Raw genomic sequence first — 21,622 nt, 5'->3', positions numbered from 1 at the left:
TACTACTAGGGTGTTTTGGTAAATGTATGTGATACATTTATTGATTCTAGAAACTTCTTTCCCTTATAAATTTCGATAATTTCTCTTCCTTCACCAAAACCCTACTTACCAGCCGCAAACTTTTTCGATTTCATAGCATCCATTGAAAGGTTCCATTCTACAATAGAGAATCACATGCAACCTTCGTTGAGTTCAATTCAAAGAGAGATTCTTTTCTCGTTGAAAAATAGTTTGTTGTAGGTTACAAACGAAGATAGTTCTCTTTCTGCTACTCAAATCATGGATCTGGATCAAGTTTGCAGGAATGCAAGATAAGGCCTCTAACCTTTCAACCCATTATAGATAGACTTGTCTAATTGTTTGTTTGTATGCCTCTCTAGGGTTTTCCAATAAATTTTGCTTATTTTCGCTATTTTTTTTTCCTGATTGCGAGCTTTTTTTTTAAATTTCATGCATAATTTTACATCAAATATAAAATTTATTTTGTATTTGTTTACTTTCTAATGGATTTATATTTTATAAGCACCTTGTGAAGGTTTTATACACAAATCACAGTGCCAATCGTTAATTTTTCAATTATGTTAGTTTGTTTTCTATTTTGAAAATCTTTTCACATTAAACTGGTCTTAGTGCATGCACGATCTAGTACATCCAGCGTATCAAATGAGATCAGGGATCGAATCGGTCCCAAGAACCCTAGAATAATTGGCCCTCAGATCTAAAAACTCCGCAATTCTAGGGTTTCTTGGCATGAATCGGTTGTGTTGAATCAGCTGAACTTGAATCAGTCACAGGCAATTCATTTCTGAATCGGCTGATTTACCGATCCAATTCATCATTTTTTTAAACCTTGAGTATATGTAATGATCCTCCACATATTTAGTCTAAAAGGGAAGGGGGAGAATCTTGAACTAAGGATTATCATCTTGTTATGGAAACTAAGTTTTTTTTAAATCCTTGAGTCAGTCCAGAACACCTTTACCTTGTTCCCCACAATCCCATCAAAATCATTCTCACTCAACTAACCCTACCAAAGGAAGGTATATACTTCCTTGAACAGAGTCTAGATGACCCCATTTCAAGTGACAAGAAGAGTGCCTCTGCCATTTCTTTGTCTGCACCCCTTTTGCATTTCTTCTTAGGAGTTTTAGCCATATCTACTTTCTCCACCTCACCTTTCCCAACCTCAACACCACCTATCGGCTTGTTCTCATGTGCTTTATTAGCTTCTATTTACCCTTTCATTTTATCCCTACTATGTCTCTTATGTCCTCCTTGTTGGTAAACCACAATTTGTGCTTTATCAACAATAGATTTCTGCTTTTTCTTTCTGTTCACCATTTTCAAAATACCTAGAATGTTAAACTCTAATCCTTATCTTTCAATATCTTATCAACCCCAAAAGGAGAAACAGATAAACCCAGTAATCCTGCAAAACCTAAGAAATGCTTACGTATAAGGTTACTTCATCTTGAACAGCATGGTAATGCATAAGCCATGGGTTTTTGCATTTCCATTCATGGTTTTAGATGTTGGTATTGGATCGGCCAATTCGTATTGGTATCGACAGCGATCGATATCAGTACTGTTACTGATACCATGCACTAAAACCCTGTTTCCATGCTTTTTTAGATGAAGTAACCTTATAAGCCTTTATTAGGTTTTGTGGGATTACAGGTTTGTCTGTTTTTCCTCCTAGGGCAGATATTGAAAGATTGATATTGGAGTTTAGCTTTTTGGGTTTCTGGAAAGTGATCAAGAAGAAAAAGCAGAAGTTCGTTGCTGGTAAAGCACAAAGTGTGGAAGCCAGCAACAAGGAGAGCACTAAGGGAGATGGTAGGAGTGGAATGGAAGGGCAAATAATAACTGATATGGCCCAGAGAAGAAAAGAAGAAATCAATAGGCGGTGTTGAGGTTGAAGGGTGAGATTGAGATTGCAGAGATTGCTAAAATTTCTGCGAAGAAATACAAATGGGGTGCTGATAAGGAAATGTCATAGCAACTCTTTATCACTTGAAATAGGATCATCTAGACTCTGTCCAAGGAAGGATGTACCTTCCTTTCTTAGGGTTTTGTGGAGTGAGAATAATTTTGACAGTAATGTTGGGAAGAGGGTAAAGCTTTTCTGGCCTGACTGGAGGAAATGGTTGTTAATCGGATTAAATCGTTTGTTAATTAGAATAATCTCCATAGTATTTTGTATGATGATTGTGACCAGAAGCAGTTGAATGTGATGGGGGAGTGGCTTGAGCTTGAGATTTTACCAAGTGAGGCATTCAACATCCTTGGGGAAAAAAAATGTATGTGCACTTGTTGCTTGGTAGGTTAAACATTCAAAGATATCACACTGCTGCTTGAGCCATTGGTGGTTGTGCGATCTCTGTCAGGTACAAATTGTCTTCTATTGAGCATTTTAATTAGCTTTTGTTCTGGTTGCAATGTTGGTTTTACAGTATTCATGGGCTTTTATTCTAGTACTACTTTGAGCTCTAAGTATTTGTGTTTTTGTGTGAACCAACTCTAAGTTGATTTTAGTTATTTTTCAAGGTAACTACAACTTTGAGCTCCTGAAGAAGCTGGTCCTTCTTCACAGGTCTGACGAGCTACTGATATTGAATTAATGGCTCAAGTTTCTGGACATGATTGGAATGGCAAAACCATTGTCCATGCCCATAAATCAGGAGAGCAAAGCCTTCTAGATTTGTAGAACCAAATATGTGGCATACCACAAAAGCTTTCATGGTAGTAGGGAGACTTATGATTATAAGGATACATTTTTTCCATTGCAGGGGAATTGATTCTGCTACCAAAAGGTACATTACTGCCTGTAACCCTCTAAGGTTCTGGAGTAAGAACTCTTCCACTTCTGTCCTCTCAAGGTGAGCCCTTAATGATTCTTATTTCTTGAAGCCAATTGCATATATTTCCATGCTAGCATAAAGCTAATTACCTTCTTATCCCCTTCCTTGCTCTTTGTGATGCAGGAAATCACATCCAACATCTCCTTTGCACCTATAGGACAGCTTGATATGTTCAACTCCAGTGGATTTGTGGAGCAATACGAAATTGAGAAGGCTAATGACAAGAAACCAGAGCTGTTTGATTGTGAAGTTGCATCCGAGCATCCAAGTTTACCCAGCAACAACAGGTCGCCCACTGCAACTATAGTCTTCAAAGTCAGGGGGATGTGGCCAGTTTGGTGCCTACTCATCACAGCGCCCTCTGAAGTGAACTGAGGGTTACAAGGAAACCAAATTCAGCTACAACCCAGACAATGGACTGCTGAATTTGATCATCCCGGTCCTGGTGGAGGAGATATACAGATGGCCTGTTGAAATCCAAGTTTAACTATATGAGATTTGGTTATTGAAGAAAATGAAATGAAACGAGTGTTGAGGAGCTGACATGGTCGAGGATTAAATCTTGTTATGTGAACTAAAGCAGTGTTTGGTATGCATTCTTGGAATGCATTCTAAGTCGATTTCACATTCTCATATGATAAAAATAGTTGTTTTTATTGTTTGAGAATGCGAAATCAATCTAGAATGCATACCAAACACAGTATAAGTTTTTTTTTTTTTTCCATTTATTTGATGGAAACCTAGAAGGAAATAAAATGTTATATGTGAAAATTTTCTCTGTCTCGGTCCCATGTAGTGTAACCATTTGTTAGGTGCTGTTTTTGTTTACAACATCATGGCTAATAGACCCCAAGGGGACAGCTCAGTTGGCAAAAGATCAACTCCTCCAATAAGAGGTCATGAGTTCAAACCACCTTGGGGCCTATCCCCATCCCCTATTCCACCCCCCTCCCTATTAAAGCTCTCCAATTCCCACCAAAAAAAAAATAATGGTTAAAAGAGTGATTCTAGAAAAAACTCTTCAAGTTAGTGTCTTTGGTTGAAATTTGCTTTTGTATAAATTTTGTATCATTACTCTAACCACTACTAATGGGAATATGAAGAGATGGGGGAGAGGGAGGAAAAGAAAATTTGTTTGCTATTCCTTTGTTGGTTCAAATGTTAATCCATCTTCTTAGGATAAAGTGAAAAATCATAGATTGGAGTCCCATACACCATAGTAATTGATAACAAAGTATTAGTATGAAATAAAAGCCTCAGACGCAAGGATTTAGTAATCGGTATTGGAACTCGTATTGGTCTCTGCAAATATCGATACTGATACTGATATGGATCGGTTGTATCAATCTATATAGAGCCAATTCCAGGGTATAATAATTTTTTGCATTTTAGACGATTCATTGATATTGTATTGATCTAGTATCGATTATATGATATTGATACTGATATCTAAATAAAAAATAAGAAACTTCTCTCTCATCAAATTCAACCACTCATTGTCTCCATCATTATACAAAATTTTATGGATATTGTTCTCATTATGAAAATGTATTAATCTAATCAACAAACCACTTCTTCAAGTCAAAACGCAGGGTTGGGTTGTGACTGCGAGAGCAAACAAAGGTGGGCAATGGTGTTGGAGCTATTATGAGCACAGATGTGGGAAATTAGAAGACGATGTAAGGATTTAGTAATCGGTATTGGAACTCGTATTGGTCTCGGCTAATATTGATACTGATACTGATATGGATTGGTTGTATCAATCTATATAGAGCCAATTCCAGGGTATAATAATTTTTTGCATTTTAGACGATTCATTGATATTGTATTGATCTAGTATCGATTATATGATATTGATACTGATATCTAAATAAAAAATAAGAAACTTCTCTCTCATCAAATTCAACCACTCATTGTCTCCATCATTATACAAAATATTATGGATATTGTTCTCATTATGAAAATGTATTAATCTAATCAACAAACCACTTCTTCAAGTCAAAATGCAGGGTTGGGTTGTGACTGCGAGAGCAAACAAAGGTGGGCAATGGTGTTGGAGCTATTATGAGCACAGATGTGGGATATTAGAAGACGATGTAAGGACAACCAGAGTGCTCAAAAGAAACGGAGTCAGAGATACAGTAAAGGCTCTGATACCATATGTATAGGAATTGTCTTGTCTTGATTCATTATAGAACAGGTATTATATATATAGAGGGAATGATCTTTACATGGTAGGATTAAACAAGGAAAGACTTTACAAAGAAAGAGAGATATTATAAAATTACAGAGAATATTGGATATTCCAATGACTTGCATTTTGCAGATAACATGGAATAATTTTAGTTCATCCCACTTGAAATCCTCCCAAAATGGGACTCAAGACAAGATTACAATGCTAAGACATTTCTTCGACTATACAGTTGTCAACATTTAAGGTGAAAAGACCATATGGATTACAAAGGCAAGAATATAAAAAGTTATTGCTTTTATATATGGATGTGAAATAAGAAATATTGGCACCCTCATAAATTTTTGAATAGTAATTTTACTAATTGCATTACTTTTATTTGGTTTCTTTTGGGTACTCGCATTACATTGAAGAATTTGGCATTCTTTTGTAAATAATTTTAAATCTTTCTCTCAATATGAAAAAAAGCAGACTCCAACTTCTCTTACAAAAATGGCCCAATTAGTAGAGTCTAGATTTGGGTTAATGAATCTGGCGAGTCTTAGTGGCCATTAATACCGATGGCTATTCGATAAAAGGTTAGGGTGTCAAGTGGTAATGTACTACAAGGGTATTTTCATAAATGCATATGATACTTATGTTGATTCTAGAAACTTCTTTCCCTTATAAATTTTGATCATTTTTTCTTCCTTGTATCATCTTTATAAAAGGTTAGGGTGTCAAGTGGTAATGTACTACAAGGGTATTTTCATAAATGCATATGATACTTATGTTAATTCTAGAAACTTCTTTCCCCTATAAATTTCGATCATTTTCTCTTCCTTGTATCATCTTTATAAAAGATTAGGGTGTCAAGTGGTAATATACTACAAGAGTGTTTTTGTAAATTCATATGATACTTATGTTGATTCTAGAAACTTCTTTCCCCTATAAATTTTGATCATTTTCTCTTCCTTGTATCATCTTTATTCTTTGCTAAAACCCTAGATAACCAAATATTATCACCCCGCAAATCTTTTCCGATTTCAAAGCATCCACATAAAACTTTCATTCTACGAGAATCGCATGCATCCTTTGTTGAGTTCAATTCAAAGAATGATTCTTTTCTTACTGAAAAATAGTTTCTTGCAGGTTACAAACGTAGATGGTTCTCTTACCGCAATCCAAATCATAGATCTGGACTGAATATTTGAGAATGCAAAATAAGGCTACCCTAACCTTTCAATTCATTATTGATAGATTTTTTCTAATTGCTTGCTTGTATGTTCCATTGGAGTTTTCCAATAATTATTGTTTACTTGGTTGTGAGATTTTCAATTTTCATGCACAATTCTACATCAAATATAGAATTCATTATGCATTTTTGTTTATATTCTAATGGATTTTATATTCTATAAGCACCCTGTGACTGTTCTATACAGAAATCACTGTGCCAATAGTTAGACTTTCAATTATGTTACTTTGTTTTCTATTTTGAAAATCTTTTCACATCAAACTGATTTTAGTACATGCATGATCCAGTACATGCAGCATCTCAAAACATGGGATCAAGGATCGAATCACTCCCATGAACCCTAAAATTGGCCCTAAGATCTAAAAGCTCAACAATTATAAGGGTCTTGGCATGAATTGGCCCTTAGATCGCTCCCATGAACCCTAAATTTGGCCCTTAGATCTCTCTCATCAAATTAAACTGTTCCTTGTCTCCATCATTATACAAAATACTGTGGAGGTTGTTCTCATTATGAAAATGAATTAATATAAGGAATCAACAAACTAGTTCTTCGAACCAGACCCAAAACACCTTTATCCTCTTACCCAAAAAATCCTATAAAAATCATTCTCCTTCCTTTGGACAGAAATCTAGATGACCCCTATTTCTTCTTAGGGTAAAGCTGTTTTGGGCTGATTCGAAGAAATAGTTTGCTAGTCAGATTAAATCGTTTGATAATGATCAGAATAATCTCCATAGTATTTTGTATGATGATGGTCTCAAGGAGCAATTGAATTTGACAAACTACCATGCAGGCACTCAGACAGGGGTAAGCGGTACATTCCACCTTGCTTGTGTGTGGGATGCACACGGCAGTAGGGGCAGGCGGAAGTAGAGGAGTCGAATTGGAGCCTACATCCAAGCTGCTGCTCGAGCCATTGGCGGTTGTGCAATCTCTGTCAGGTAGTGGTCAAGTGCCTAGCGCACTTGGTAACTAGTGGTGCGTAAAGACCCATTGCTACCAGGAGGTCTTGAGTTTAAGCCTCCTGGTTCACATCCTACATCCCCCCTACCTATAAAAATAAAAAAAAAAATCTCTGTCAAGTACAAATTGCCTTCTATTAATTAAGCACTTTAATTAGTTTTTGTTCTGGTGCAATGCTGGTTTTAAAGTGTTCTTGGGCTTGTATTCTATTTCTCCTTTGAGCTCTAAGTTGATTGAGTCTTAATGGAGGATGAACTCTACAACTTCTGTCTACTCAAGGTGAATCCTTAATGATTCTTATTTCTTGAAGCCAAATGCAAATATAGCCTATGCTTGCGTAAAGCTAATTTCCTTCATACCCCCTTCCATGCTTTTTTGTGATGCAGGAAATCACATCCAATATCTCCTTTGCACATATAGGACTGCTTTACATGTTCAACTGCAGTGGATCTGTGGAGCAATGCGAAGTTCAGAAGATCACTGACAAGAAATGTTATGTGTGTCAAATTCTTGTACCCGTTTTGAAGATTGACCAGCTCCAACATTTTTTGGTGGATCCAATTGAGATTTTTCCTGAGATCTGTGATGGTAGCGGAGGGCTTAGGATTTGGGACTTAGGGTTACTGGGTGGAGGTGTCTTACCTGTTTTGTAAAGTGAGTAAGATTTGGGGTTTTTCGACTTAGGGTTTCTGGGTGAGAGCTTGCAGTGCCGTCTTGGGAGTTCTTTAGAGATTTTTACATTGTAACTTTATTCCATAGCATAGTGAAACATCTTCAACTTCACCCGTGGATGTAGCACATCATATCAGTGTGTGAATCACGTTAAATCTCTGTGTTTGTCTTACTCTATTTTTGTTTTCTGATCATGTTTGTTGGTGTTTGTTTTAACTAGAAACCATAGTGTTTGATGGAAGTTGCATTCGAGCATTCAAGTTTGCTTAGGGGATGTGGTCAGTTCTGTGCCTACTCATCACAGCGCCCATGAAGCACATGGTGGGTACCAATGAAACCAAATTCAACTACAACCCTAATACTGGACTACTGACTTTGCCCATCTCGGCACTGAAGGAGATGTACAATGGCCTGTTTAATTCCAAGTTTTAAGTACATGAGATTTGGTGACTGAAGAAAAAACTGAAATTAAAGCAAATTTCAAAGTTGTCCCCGATGCCTAGCGGTTATGAGTTCTGTCTATTCTTTTGTATCTTTTTCGGATTTCCCTTATAGCTTGATTCAACTGTAGCGGTAGGCCGTTGTTTGCTGAGGAATTTTCTCCATTTATTTCTTTTGCAGTATTAATTGTAGACTTCTTTGATCTTATCTAGAGCCTCTTTCTCTCTCTCAAACACACAAAGTGCTTTTCCTTCAAAATATGAGCATTTCATGAAGATGCCAAATTTGATGATCAAAATGATAGAGAAATTACAAAGTGATTTTCTTCCAAAATGAAATAGTTAAAGTGTTAGATTTCGAATGAGATGTGCCAAAGTTTAAAAGACATACATGAAGCTGCTATGGATGTTTGTGAATGAAAATGATCTTTGTGGCCTTTAATTGCAGAAGGAAACAGGGGATGAAGAGAATGCAATAGAATCTCTGAAAAGTTACATTACAAGACTAGCTAGTTTTTCGAAAGGGTATAATGGCAATTCAATGGAAGTTTAAGACTCAATATTGCGAATTTTGCCATGAGCAATAAGTTTATGGCGAAATTGTTCTTTAATCCTCTCAAAGCAACTAGATAATATTCAGCAGCAGTGTTTGGTATGCATTCTTGGAATGCATTCTAAGTCGATTTCGCATCTTCAGGTGAAAAAAATAGTTGTTTTTATTGCCAGAACATGCGAAATCGACCTAGAATGCATGTTGCATGGTGCATAAAGTCTCATAAGGTGCATAAGGTCCCATGAGGTGATTCATAAGATCATGAAGAATATTTAATTTCTATTTTAATTTAAATCAGTATTTTTTTTAGTGACAATTTTGTGCAAAAAAATACCACTACAAGAAATATGATTTTTGCCGACGGTAGAAATAGAGTTTCGTAGCCAAATATGATTTTCGATGACGGTTAGTTTATTACCATCGCCCTATATAATTTGGGCGGCGGTGTACAATTTTCCGTCGTGAAAAATATAATAGAACGACGGTTTATATTTATTCGTCGGTAAAAGTAAAATTAAGCGACGGTTTATAATTTTTTGTAGCAAAATATAATATTGGGCGACGGTTTACATTTAACCGTCGGCGAAAATGGAATTGGGGCGACGTTCACGGATTAACCGTCGTCGAAAATATAATGGGGGCAACGTTTTATAACTATTCGTCGTTGAAATTGAATTTGGGCGACGCTTTATACCTATCCATCGTTGAAAATACCTTACCAAAAAAAAAAATCGTTGAAAATAAATTTTGGACGACGCTTTTTAGTTATCAGTCGTGGAAAATAGAATTTAGACGACGGTTGGATTCTTACCATCGTCGAGGAGTAGCTTTTAACTTGGCAATTTTCCTCTTCCCGCTTTTCTTTCTCTTAAACCCAAACAACACCCATTATTCCCTCACAAAATCCCGCCATTCTCTCCTATCACTCTCCCCCCGAACTTACGCTCTCTCACTACTCAATCTCTCAAACCCTAATATCTCTATAGCCATAATCAGAAGTTCAGAACCCTATTTTCCCCCTCTATTGAAAATCCCTGCGCTCTATTATTCACTCAATCTCTCTCAAATCTTTCTCAATCGCTCTAATCCTCTTTCAATCTCTATTCCATTGCTCCACCGCTCCACCAGGATAAGGAGATAACGACGGAACCGGCGGGCTTGAAGTTGAATGCATCAGTACCAAGTATTATTTTTAATCCCATTTTCATCGCCCGTGTAAAAGAGGAGAGTAGAAGAGTAGAAGACTTTGAATAGCTAATGTCTTGTTATTCATCATCAGGGGAAGAAGGAGACGAGGAACCGACGCTGTGAGAGTTGGAGATTTCAGCCTCACTCTGCATTTTGCGATTTCATCATCTGAGAGATGGAGTTCGGGGGTAATCTTTTGCGCTATATTTGTTCTTTGATCATCTGAGATACTTTGGTGTCTATGTGTCTCCTTTAATCTTTTTCTCATATTCCAGATTTTAATGCATTTTATAGATTTCATAAAACTCTGTTCACAGAAAATCAAATCCTATTTGAATGACAGTTATGCTTGCCAATTTTCATTACCCTGGAGTGCTTTGAGTGACAAGCTTTATCAAATTTTCTGTGCAGTTATGTAATATGCTGCTTTTTTCTTCTCTTTTATCCAAAAGAAATACAAGCCAGGCATAAGTTGCAGCTCTTATAGCGGCACATTCAACCCTATATTTGTGAGATGGGAAATCAAAAGTTCTATTCAAGTTGTTTGTTGTTTCAAGTTGTATGAAACTATTTTAATTCTAATGTCTTTCAACTATTGCTACTAGAATTTTCAGTGTTTAAATTGATTGGATATTCAACTTGCATTTACACTTTGATTGTATCTGACTTGGCCATAGATGGTGCGTGGTGCTGCAAGTCTGCCACATGGTACTGGAAAGGTGACCTTCAATTTTCCTTTGTTCATTAAAAGGAAATATATTGCTTATTAGATTGTCCGGGTAGCTGTGTTTGCTGAAGGAGCAGCTGCAGATGAAGCTAGAGCTGCAAGGGTTGATATAGTTGGAGCAGATGAGCTTATTGAGGGAATCAAAAATAGTAATTTGCATACTCCAATATATGAAATCTCTGATCTCTGATAAATAAACCATTGAGAACTGAGAGGGAGAACTTTCCCTTTCAATTTATATATTATGACTATCATAATACCTTGCCTTAATTTTTTAACACTATTATTTACATCCTTACGATAAACGATGTCATACCAGTAGGATCTAGAATGAGAATTGAGACCATGTAGAGAGAAAACAAAATTTGCTGTTTTTTGGCTATCACCAAGTCACTGTTACTTATCATGTTATCTCACTATATAATATTTTCTCTAATTTGAACTATATCTTAACTTATAAAACTTCTCAACTTGGATTCTTGCAGGTGGTGGAAACTCAATTTTGATAAGTGTATTGGGATGCCCATTTTCATGCCCCGTCTTGGAAAGGTATGGGATTTTTTATACTATTTATATTATGTATAACCAAATCAACTAGTACTTCTCTTCAAATAAAGGTTTTGATCTTCCTGTTACAGATAGCAAGAATTCTTGGACCACGTGGTTTGATGCCAAACCCCAAAGTGAGTTATCCACTTGTTGATATTGAATGGATGTAAACATATGGATCGATCGCAATGCCCTTAATTATTTTCTTCCTGCTACATAGCTAGTTTCAGTGACCAGTGATATTACTGGGGCAATGCAAGAGGTGAGACGTGGTCGTATTGATTTTAAAATTGACAAAACTGCCATTGTGCATGTGGGCCTTGGGAAGGTATGATTACTGATATACCATTTTTAATTGCATAGTTAAATTCAATTTTATTATCGTAGTGGGTGAATGTACTGTGTGATTAGTAAGCTTGTTAGCCTGCAGTGAGTCACTTCTTTGGTATGGTTGAATGTCAGTTCTGGCATGTCTTAATTCATTTAATGTGATTTATTATATAATAACATCAGCAAATATATAGAGGGAAAGAAAAATTAAAGTCTTACTATATTCTGTTGCCCAAACCTTGTTCTGTGTTGACCATATGTAGGACAATCACAGGATACCCAAATTTGATAGAAATTTGATCTAATAATAGGGTGCCACAATGGTAGTATCTCCAATAGTTGCAACTAATGCAGCCTCCAGCCAAACTAGGTAGTCGATTAGGTAAAAATATTCTAAAACTGCTGCTGTTTGCAGCAGGGGAAGACTAGTAGCTTGAGGGTTGTAGGATCAGTTTAGTGCTAGGGTTGGAATTAATGATGGGTGATGGGTAAGTTTGGATGGTAGAACTAGAGCTTTAGGTGAATAACAACAATGGTTTAGGGGACTTAAATAATTTCATGAACTGGGTTTTAGAAAATAAATAGGTGAAAAACACTCCAATCGGTGTCTAAGGTTGAAGTGAGCAGGTTAGGGGTTTTGTTGCATAGTGGTTTGATGGAGACAACATGGGGAATGATGGTTGATTATGTTATTGGGAACCTAGATTAGGTTGCCATAATGGTAAATAGAAACTAGAAGTGCAAGATAAGCAGAAAAGAGATAATGCCTAGGAAATAGGAATCCACCTACAGAGAGACCGACTCCACAACAATTTATTGATACTAATATTCTTGCTTGGGTTACCAACCTTTATATGGTTGCCTGCTATGACTGAATAGTAAATAGTTGCTAAACTTCTTAACAGGCAGAGATGTTCATGACTCTTTCTGTACAAAGCAAACCATGCATATTTGCAGCTGTCGCTTTGGTTTTTATTTTAATAGTTGGTTATTTTGTTGATTACTTGTTCATCATATTTTTTCCTTTTGCCTGCAGAGAGTAGACTTTTGGATGTGCATCAAAGGCGTTTGTCAAGCTATGTTGGCACTTTAGCTTGGAGAGCACGTGAAGCAGATGGAGCAACTGATGCCAAACTACTTAAAGAGCTTTACCGCCGAAGTGATCCAGAAGGAGTGATAAGACTATTTGATAGTCAACCTTCACTACATTCCAATCCCTCCGCACTTGCTGAATATGTTGAGGCATTAGTTAAAGTAGATAGGCTGGACGAAAGTGAATTACTCAAAACATGCAGAGAGGTGGGTTAGGAATTGTTCCATTCTTTTTGTTGTGAGGATTTTGATCCGCACTCTCATGTCTTATTGATGATTGTTGATGGTTTAATATGGTGACCTTTCTATTAACAAAATAGTGATATATGTAGCTTGTAGATATTTTTATTTTAGTTTGTGGTTTGTTTATTACATGAGAGGATGGCTGCTTGAGTGCTTGTGTATCTGTATATCGTAGATTGTTGGTAAGTGTTAGTAGAGGATATCTGATGCAGGAACACTTCCTTGGACTAGCCCAAACTCGATGGGGAGCCTAGATGGAGATGAATCGGGTCCAAATTTAGTTTTCATTTAGTAGGATATCAAAGTTTATTTATTTATGTAGATCTAGATTTATCATTTGGATTTCTTGTCATCTTTTGTTTTACTTTAGGCAGTGGTAGAGTTTGATTTAGTGTTTGTTTCATTTTTAGTCTAGATATGAGTCTTTATTTTCCTATTTAAATACAAGGTTGTAACCAATGAAAGTTGCAGTTTTTTGAAAGATAGAATTTTGGTGTGGTGCATCTACTGGCTGTGTGGCTGCCTTCTCCTTCTTCTCTAGCCATCTTAGCTATTCTATTCTTCTTCTTTCTTCAACCCTACTCTGTTGTAGTGGTACTAACAGTACCCTTATTTTAATTTTGATCTTTCTCCTCCCTTACTTGTCCCTTCTCAGATCTTAGGAATATGAAGCCCTTTCATAGGTGGATATGGTTTGCCACTTCTTAGTGCCAAGATGATGACTTGTCAAGATGATCCCTTTTTGTTTATTTTAGTCCTTCAAAGGATTTTAACTTATTTGTAATTTGTTCATCTATGTTTCCTTCAGGTGCAATGAAGTTAGAAGCTAGAAAGTTCCAACTATGAAATTCGAAAGAATGGAGATTGGAAGGAGGACTAAATTATGATGTTCTTGATCTGCAATGTGGAGAGCAACGGTGATGAAGTATTTTATTGGAAGGAGTATTAGATTATGATGTTCCTTTGGCTAGAAACTTTTTCTCTTTGGGTTGTTTTTTGTTGGTGTTTTGGTTATAACAACATTGGTGGAGAGTTGATTGAAAGTGAATTTTAAAGGAATCCTTTTGAGTTTGTGTTAATGGAAAGCAATGCATTAATGCAATGTTTATATGGATTTTGTAGTTAATGGTTTTTCTTTTAGGGAATGAATATTATATATGGATGTAGATTACAGGTGAAAATTTCCCTTTCTGAATTACAAGCAATGAATACCCTATAATAAATAGGGGGAAAAAAAAAAAAGAGGCTTTTTGGCGACGGTAAAAATATGACCGTCGCTAAAGATTCATTTTTACCGACGGTTATTTAAATGTCCGTCATATAAATTAGATTTTTCCTGACGGTATACCAAAGACCGTCGCCTAATATTGACATTTATAGTGACGATTAAAACCGTCGTAAAACATAAATTTTTAGCGACGAAAAAGTATGTGTCGCCAAAAATATATTTTTAGCTACAGAAACACTAAACGTCGCCAAAAATATATTTTTAGCGACGGAAACGTAAAGCATCGCCAAAAATAATTTTGCTAGACGGGAGCAGTTTTACCGTCGTTATTTTCCCCGACATCACTTTAGCCGACGGACTGGCGCCGGTTAAAATTACCGTCGCCAATATTTTTAGCGACAGAAAACTATTTTTGACGACGGTTTATTACCGTCGCAAAAAATCATATTTTTTGTAGTGTACCAAAGGTTAGGACCAACCCCAGTCCATCCCTCTTGAAACCCTTTCAACCGGAACTTATACAAGATTACAATGTTTAGACCTTTTTAAGTGTATCGACTATACAATTGTCAGCATTTAAGGTGACAAAACCATATGAATTAGAAAGGAAAGAATATTAAATATTTATTGTTTTTGTGTGTATGAAAATTGATATAAGAAATATTCACACCCTTATAAATTTATGAATAGTGATTCTATATCAAGCAATTTTTTCTCTAAAGTGGAATAGAGTTTTCAAGATATAGGTTTTATAATTAATTAAGTGCATTACTTTCATTTGGTTTCTTTTGGGTTCTTGCATTACTTTGAAGATGTATTAATTTGGCATTATTTTAGTTAACAAAAAAAAATTGGCATTATTTTATAAATAATATTTACTTAAATCTTTGTCTATAAGAAAAAAAATATATCAAAGACTCCAACTTCTCTTACATAAATGATCAAATTAGCAAAATCTAGATTTGGGTTGGTGAATTTGGTTAGTCTTGGTGGCCCTTAATACCAATGGCTATTCGATAAATGGTTAGCGTGTCAAGTGGTAGTGTACTACACTACTACCAGGGTATTTTGGTAAATGTATGTGATACATTTGTTGATTCTAGAAACTTCTTTCCCTTATAAATTTCTATAATTTCTCTTCCTTTTCTGCTCCTTATTCTTCACCATAACCCTAATTTCCTGCTACAAACTTTTTCGATTTCGTAGCATCCACAAATTATCAAATTAGCAAGGTCTAGATTTGGGCTGTGAATCTAGCTAGTCTTGGTGGCCATTAATACCAATGGCTATTCGATAAATGGTTAGGGTGTCAAGTGGTAGTGTACTACACTACTACAAGGGTATTTTGGTAAATGTATATGATACATTTGTTGATTCTAGAAACTTCTTTCCCTTATAAATTTCTATAGCTTCTCTTCCTTCACCAAAACCCTAATTACCAGTCGCAAACTTTTTCGATTTGATAGCATCCATTGAAAAGTTTCATTCTACAATAGAGAATCACATGCAACCTTCATTGATTTCGATTCAAAGAGGGATTCTTTTCTTGTTGAAAAATAGTTTGTTGCAGGTTACAGACGTAGATAGTCCTCTTTTCGCCACCCAAATCATGGCTCTAGATCAAGTATGCAGGAAGCAAGATAAGACCTCTAACCTTTCAACTCATTATGGATAGACTTGTCTAATTGTTTAATTGTATGGCCCTCTAGGGTTTTCCAATTAATTTCGTTTATTTTCACTAATTTTTCTTTCCTCATTGCGAGGTTTTTTTTCAATTTTCATGCATAATTTTACATCAAATATGGAATTAATTTTGCATTCGTTTACATTCTAATGGATTTTATATTCTATAAGCACCTTGTGAAGGTTCAATACACAAATCACAGTACCAATCGTTAGATTTTCAATTATGTTAATTTGTTTTCTATTTTGAAAATCTTTTCACATCAAATTGGTCTCAGTGCATGCACGATCCAAGACATGCAACGTATTCAAAAATGAGATCAGGGATCGAATCGGTCCTCAGATCTAAAAACTCTGCAATTCTAGGGTTTCTTGGCATGAATCAGATGTGTTGAATCAGCTGAACTCGAATCAATCACGACCGATTTATTTTTGAATCAGCTGATTCGCCGATCCAATTCCTGATTTTTTAAACCTTGAGGGTATATGTAATGATCCTCCCCATATTTAGTCTTAAAGGGAAGAGGGAGATTCTTGAACTAAGGATTTATCATCTTGTTCAACTTATCACTCTCTTGGCTTCTGCAATCCACTGCTTTGAACTCCTTTTTGGGCCTCTTGGTAACATCCTCCCACCATCACTTGCAATCTCAGGACAAGGCTCCGGTTTAGAAAGTATGGTGAATGCCTGACTCGGTAAAATCTCAAGCTCAAACCGCTCTCTCATAAATCTATTAATTAGAACAGTTCAAGAAATAAAATAAAGGGGAAAGTTTTCATACACGATCGTGTAAACAATGTATGTGAGAGGGTGGAAGTTTCAAGGCATTAATTAATGGGTGAGGATTTATGACTTTTCCAACTCTTTGTGAGAGACCCTCTCACACAGCCGTGTATGAAAATTTTCCCCTAAAATAAATGCATATCTTAAACCTTAAAAAACGCCAATGGCAGAAACCTAACCAGGAAGGTGAAAGCTCCTTTTCAGTTGACCAACACTTCAATTTCTGCCAAATGGTTAAATAATTAAAAATAAGGCAAGAAGAAGCATTTTTTAGTTTCAAACATCTTTAGTAGTTCCAATACAAGAATACTTAGTTGGCTTTAACATTTGCTTGGACCTTTTTGACAGGAATTTCCTGGCTTTCCACATTAGCCTGATTTTCTTCCTTAGTGGTTTGGTTATTTGATACATTTTTATGAATCAATAAATCATGCCCTTCATCTGAGGCAGTTTCCTACTTCACCAAACTTACATCATTCTTACTCTGTTTATCAGCTCGTAACTGTGAACCCTGAGGCTTTGCCTCTCCTTTCAACCAGATTATCCTTGTCTACTGTCTCTGCTTTATATCCTGTAGCTTCAAGATTCTCAATTTTCTGTATCTCAAGAACCTGAGGATTTTCTTGTTTATTGAGAGGTTTTGCTTGAGTAGTCTGAACTTCAGACGTTTCCTTGCTCTGGTCTCTTGCTAGTTCTGAATCAATTCTTGTCAAATGTTTCCCATAACCAACAATTCCAGATCTTTCCTTATCGATTTCTATATCTGTCTTCAGGAAGCACTTCAGCTTCCATGTCCTTTGGGTGCAATATCTTCTCATCTTTAGTCTTTCTTTGGCTTTTGGTTTTGACTTGCCCTTCTTTATTGCCTTTGATGCTCTTTTTCTTCTTCATCTTTCCCTTCTTGTTAAATAGTTTAACATCATCAATCTCAGTAGCGTCCACTTTTGCAGAGCCTCAGCTGACCTCACTGCCATGAGAACCCGTTTCCTTTTTTCCAGCATGGTGATGCTTCTGAAAACTAGAACCCACAATATTGTCCATACCAAAATCGATCCGATACAGATATGATATCGGAATGGATCGGTTATATCAGACAAAATTACACTTGAATCCCTTTAAAAAATGAGTTTTTTTGACCATTTTACTTCTTGTCGGTACTGTGTTACGGATATGGTATCAGGATTGGCTACATGCAAAAGGTACTAACGAGTAATACGATACCGATACTTAGAACCATGGGCTGGCTAAAGTGGCCTGGCTAGATTGGAATTCCGAAGGAAACGAACCGGACCAAAGTCCGGTCGGACAGGTTGGATTTCAAACAATAAGCTTTAAACACCCGCCAGGCCGTCAATGCATCAAATTAGGAAATCCGCCATTGCACTTGTCAGAGCCCATCACACCTCGCCACGGGGCTGAGATAATGGTATTACTGTTTTTCATTTTAGGGTTTCTAGTTGCGCCTTCTGATTCTTTTATTTCGGACTAGATTTTCTATATGATTTCATTATGCTTTTGGTTTATGTGGGTATTAACGTAGTTAGGGTTTTGTTTTTTATTGAATTAGTTGTGGTCCTTGTGGATGTTCTAAGAGCTCAGAGTTTGGGGATTTATTGGTTCTAGAGTTTTGGGTTTTGAGGAGTTCTTTCGATTGTGGGTTTTTGCATTTCCATGCCTATATGGTTTTCCTTCTGGCGCAGATACTGAAAAGTTGAGGTTTAGCTTTCTAGGTTTGTGGAAATGATGATTAAGAAGAAAAAAATCAGAAATCTGTTGCTGGTAAAGTACAAGGTGTGGTTTACCAACAAGAAGGAAGGCACCAAGGGAAATTGTAGGGTTAAAATGAAAGGGGGTAGTAATAGCTAATAAAAGCCCGGGAGAACAAACCAATGGGGGCTATTGAGGTTGGGAAAGGTGAGGTTGAGAGTGCAAAGATGGCTAAAACTGCTACAAAGAAACACAAAAGAGGTGCTAACAAGAAGATGGCAGAGGCATTCTTCTTCCTTGTTAGTTGAAATGGGATCATCTAGACTATGTCCAAGGAAGGATATGTCTTCCTTTTGTAGGTATTTGTTGATTGAGAATGATTTTGACAGGATAGTTGGGAAGAAGGTAAAGGTATTCACCATACTTTCTAAATCAGATCCTTATCCTGAGATTCCAAGTAATGGTGGGGGGATGTCGTCAAGGGGCCAAGAAGGGAGTTCAAAGCAGCAGATTGCAGAATATAGTGAAATAACACAGAATGATACCATGGCTGCATAAATGTCTGTTGATAGACTTCCTGAAGAAGCTAAGAGAGTGGAAATTGCTGAAACAAATACTTTTGAAAAGCAAGAGGTTTCTGAGCCACTGAAAAGGGATGCTACGGTGAAGAGAAAACCCTCAAATGCTGCCTAAAAAAGACATACAAAGCCACGGGGTAGAAAAATACTGATGAGGAAGGAAATCTGGCTTTGTATATTGATGACAAACTAGGTGGAATAATTGAGAAGAAGATGGTGACTGGTGAAATTGATATGGACAATACTGTGGGTTCTAGTTTTCAGAAGCATCACAATCTTGGGAAAAAGGAAATGGACTCTGATGGCAGGAAGGGCAGCTGAGATTCTGCAAAAGTAGATGCTACTGAGATTGATGATGTTAAACCGTTTAAAAAGAAGGGAAACATGAAGAAGAAAAAAGAGCATCAAAGGCAATAAAGAAGGGTAAGTCAAAACTAAAAGACAAATAAAGACTGAAGATGAGAAGACATTGCACCCAAAGGACATGGAAGCTGATGTGCTTCCTGAAGACAGGTATAGCAATCGATAAGGAAAGATCTGGAGTAGTTGGTTATGGGAAACATCTGACAAGAACTGATTCAGAACTAGCAAGTAACCAGAGCAAGGAAACATCTGAAGTTCAGACTACTCAAGCAAAGCTCTCAATAAAGAAGAAAATCCTCAGGTTCTTGAGAAACACAAAATTGAGAATCATGAAGCTACAGGATATAAAGCAGAGATAGGAGACAAGGATATTCTCGTTGAAAGGAGAGGCAAAGCCTCAAGGTTCACAGTTACAAGCTGATAAACAGAGTAAGAATCATATAAGCTTGATGAAGCAGGAAACTGCCTCAGATGAGGGGCCTGATTTATCTGATCCACAAAAATGTATCAGATGAGCAAGCCACTAAGGAAGAAAGTCCGGCTAATGTGGATAGCCAGGACAATCCTGTCAAAAAGGTCCAAGTAAGTGTTAATGCTACGTAAGTCTTCTTGTATTGGAACTAATGAAGTTGTTTGGAACTACACAATGGATTTATGTGCTTTGTTTTTATTTTTACGCTTAACCATTTGGCAGGAATTGAAGTGTTTGTCAACTTAAAAGGAGCTTTCACCTTCCTGGTTAGGTTTCTGTCATTGGTGTTTTTTAAAGTTTAAGATATGCATTTATTTTATTTCTTGAACTGTTCTAATTGATAGGTTTATGGTTTGTCTGCTGTCCTGTGTGGTTACCATTCATTTGTTGTCTATAGCAATAATAAGAAAAGAAGATATCGTTTTGGTGGATGAAACAAAAGAAGGGATTAACTCTAAGTTAGAGCTTTGGATGTCAACCTTGGAAACAAGAGGCTTTAAGATTAATAGAACGAAGTCGGAGTATATGATGTGTAATTTTGGTCAAACTGTGATGGATACTGATATGTGCGAATTGAGGACAGAGAGATACCACAAGTGACTATTTTAGATATCTGAGGTTAGTCATAAGTAAAAAAAGGTGGCATAGATGATGATGTTTGACAGAGAATTAAAGTGGGATGAATAAAGTGGAGAGGTGCGTCCGGAGTGTTGTGTGACCGACGTATTCCTTTAAAGCTTAAAGGAAAGTTTATAGAATTGTTGTACGACCGGCTATGATGTATGGAACAGAATGTTGGGTAGTTAAGAAGTGTCATATTGATAAGCTATGTGTAGCAGAGATGAAGATGTTAAGATGGATGTGTGGAAAAACAATGAAGGATAAAGTACGGAATGATTGTATTAGAGCAGATGTGGTAGTCGCCCCGATCAATGACAAGTTCTGAGAGAGTCGTTTAAGGTGGTATGGTCATATTCAACGGAGGTCTAGGCATAGTTGTCACGGCATCTAGGCGACTCAAGGCGATGGAGAGGGTCCAAATTCAAGGCGACACCAATTAGGCGACCAAGGCACGACGCCCCAGTAAGGAGGAGTGATATGATTCCAATTGAAGGAGCTAAAAGAGCTAGGGGCTGGCCTAAAATGATCATAGGAGAAGTGGTGAGGAAGGTCATGCATAGCCTAGGTCTTGTACCTAGTATGACCTCGAATAGAGCCTATTGGAGGGCAAGGATCCATGTACTAGACCCCATTTAGCTGAGAACCTCCTGTCATGTTGAGTTGGACTTCTTTCCTCTTATTATCTTGCATCTTTCATTTGTCATTTTTCATTTTCCATTTCTCTTCTCTTTCCGTCTTATATATATATATATTTGTGTGTGTGGATGTTGAAGCTATTTTCACCAATTGCCCGATGTGTTTTCATACTTTGTTTGTCTTACTAGCCAGAAAAAACTGATGCATTCTGGATCTACAGGGAGATATGGTCCTGTTTTTGTTATATAGTCATGAAAAGTTTATTTTGTGCAGACAATTCTTTTCTGATCTCGTCAAGCCATCCATGTCAAATATGCAATTGAGCAAATTTATGGTGTAAAACCAATTGAAAGTGACCAAATCTTATTCTAAAGTTAGTCGCATCTTCTTTTTGTTTTTCCTATTTGAAGTTCCAAATGATATTATCGAATTTTATGCGATATTTATTCAAACTCCATGTAGCAAGTTGCATTAGTTCTAGATTTGGTCATTAACTGTCTGAATTA

The 21,622-nt window shown here is 36.6% G+C and overlaps 1 protein-coding gene and 1 long non-coding RNA gene across 3 annotated transcripts in view; one reads left to right on the top strand and one right to left on the bottom strand.

Annotated features, from left to right (window-relative positions):
* Positions 1 to 3,251, top strand: part of LOC122641682 (probable galactinol--sucrose galactosyltransferase 2) — a 13,567-nt gene extending 10,316 nt beyond the window's left edge. Inside the window, exons 13-14 of one of the 2 annotated variants that reach the window (XM_043834970.1) lie at positions 2,790 to 2,879; positions 2,985 to 3,070. In XM_043834970.1, the coding sequence (XP_043690905.1) occupies positions 2,790 to 2,839 (50 nt within the window). In that variant the 3' untranslated portion in view covers positions 2,840 to 2,879; positions 2,985 to 3,070. Of the gene's footprint in view, positions 1 to 2,789; positions 2,880 to 2,984 lie in introns of both variants that reach the window. The other variant, XM_043834969.1, reaches the window with a different exon arrangement.
* The window catches only part of LOC122641685, a 22,824-nt gene extending 1,202 nt beyond the window's left edge, over positions 1 to 21,622 (bottom strand). Inside the window, exons 1-2 of the long non-coding RNA XR_006329944.1 lie at positions 21,612 to 21,622; positions 8,558 to 8,584 (exon numbers count right to left, since the gene is read on the bottom strand). This is a non-coding gene — a long non-coding RNA (uncharacterized LOC122641685). The remainder of the gene's footprint in view (positions 1 to 8,557; positions 8,585 to 21,611) is intronic.

The sequence above is a fragment of the Telopea speciosissima genome, chromosome 10 (genome assembly GCF_018873765.1).
Source record: "Telopea speciosissima isolate NSW1024214 ecotype Mountain lineage chromosome 10, Tspe_v1, whole genome shotgun sequence".
In the NCBI taxonomy this organism is placed as follows: domain Eukaryota; kingdom Viridiplantae; phylum Streptophyta; class Magnoliopsida; order Proteales; family Proteaceae; genus Telopea; species Telopea speciosissima.
The sequence above is the reverse complement of the archived record's forward strand: the minus strand, read 5'-3'. Positions and strand labels throughout refer to the sequence as shown.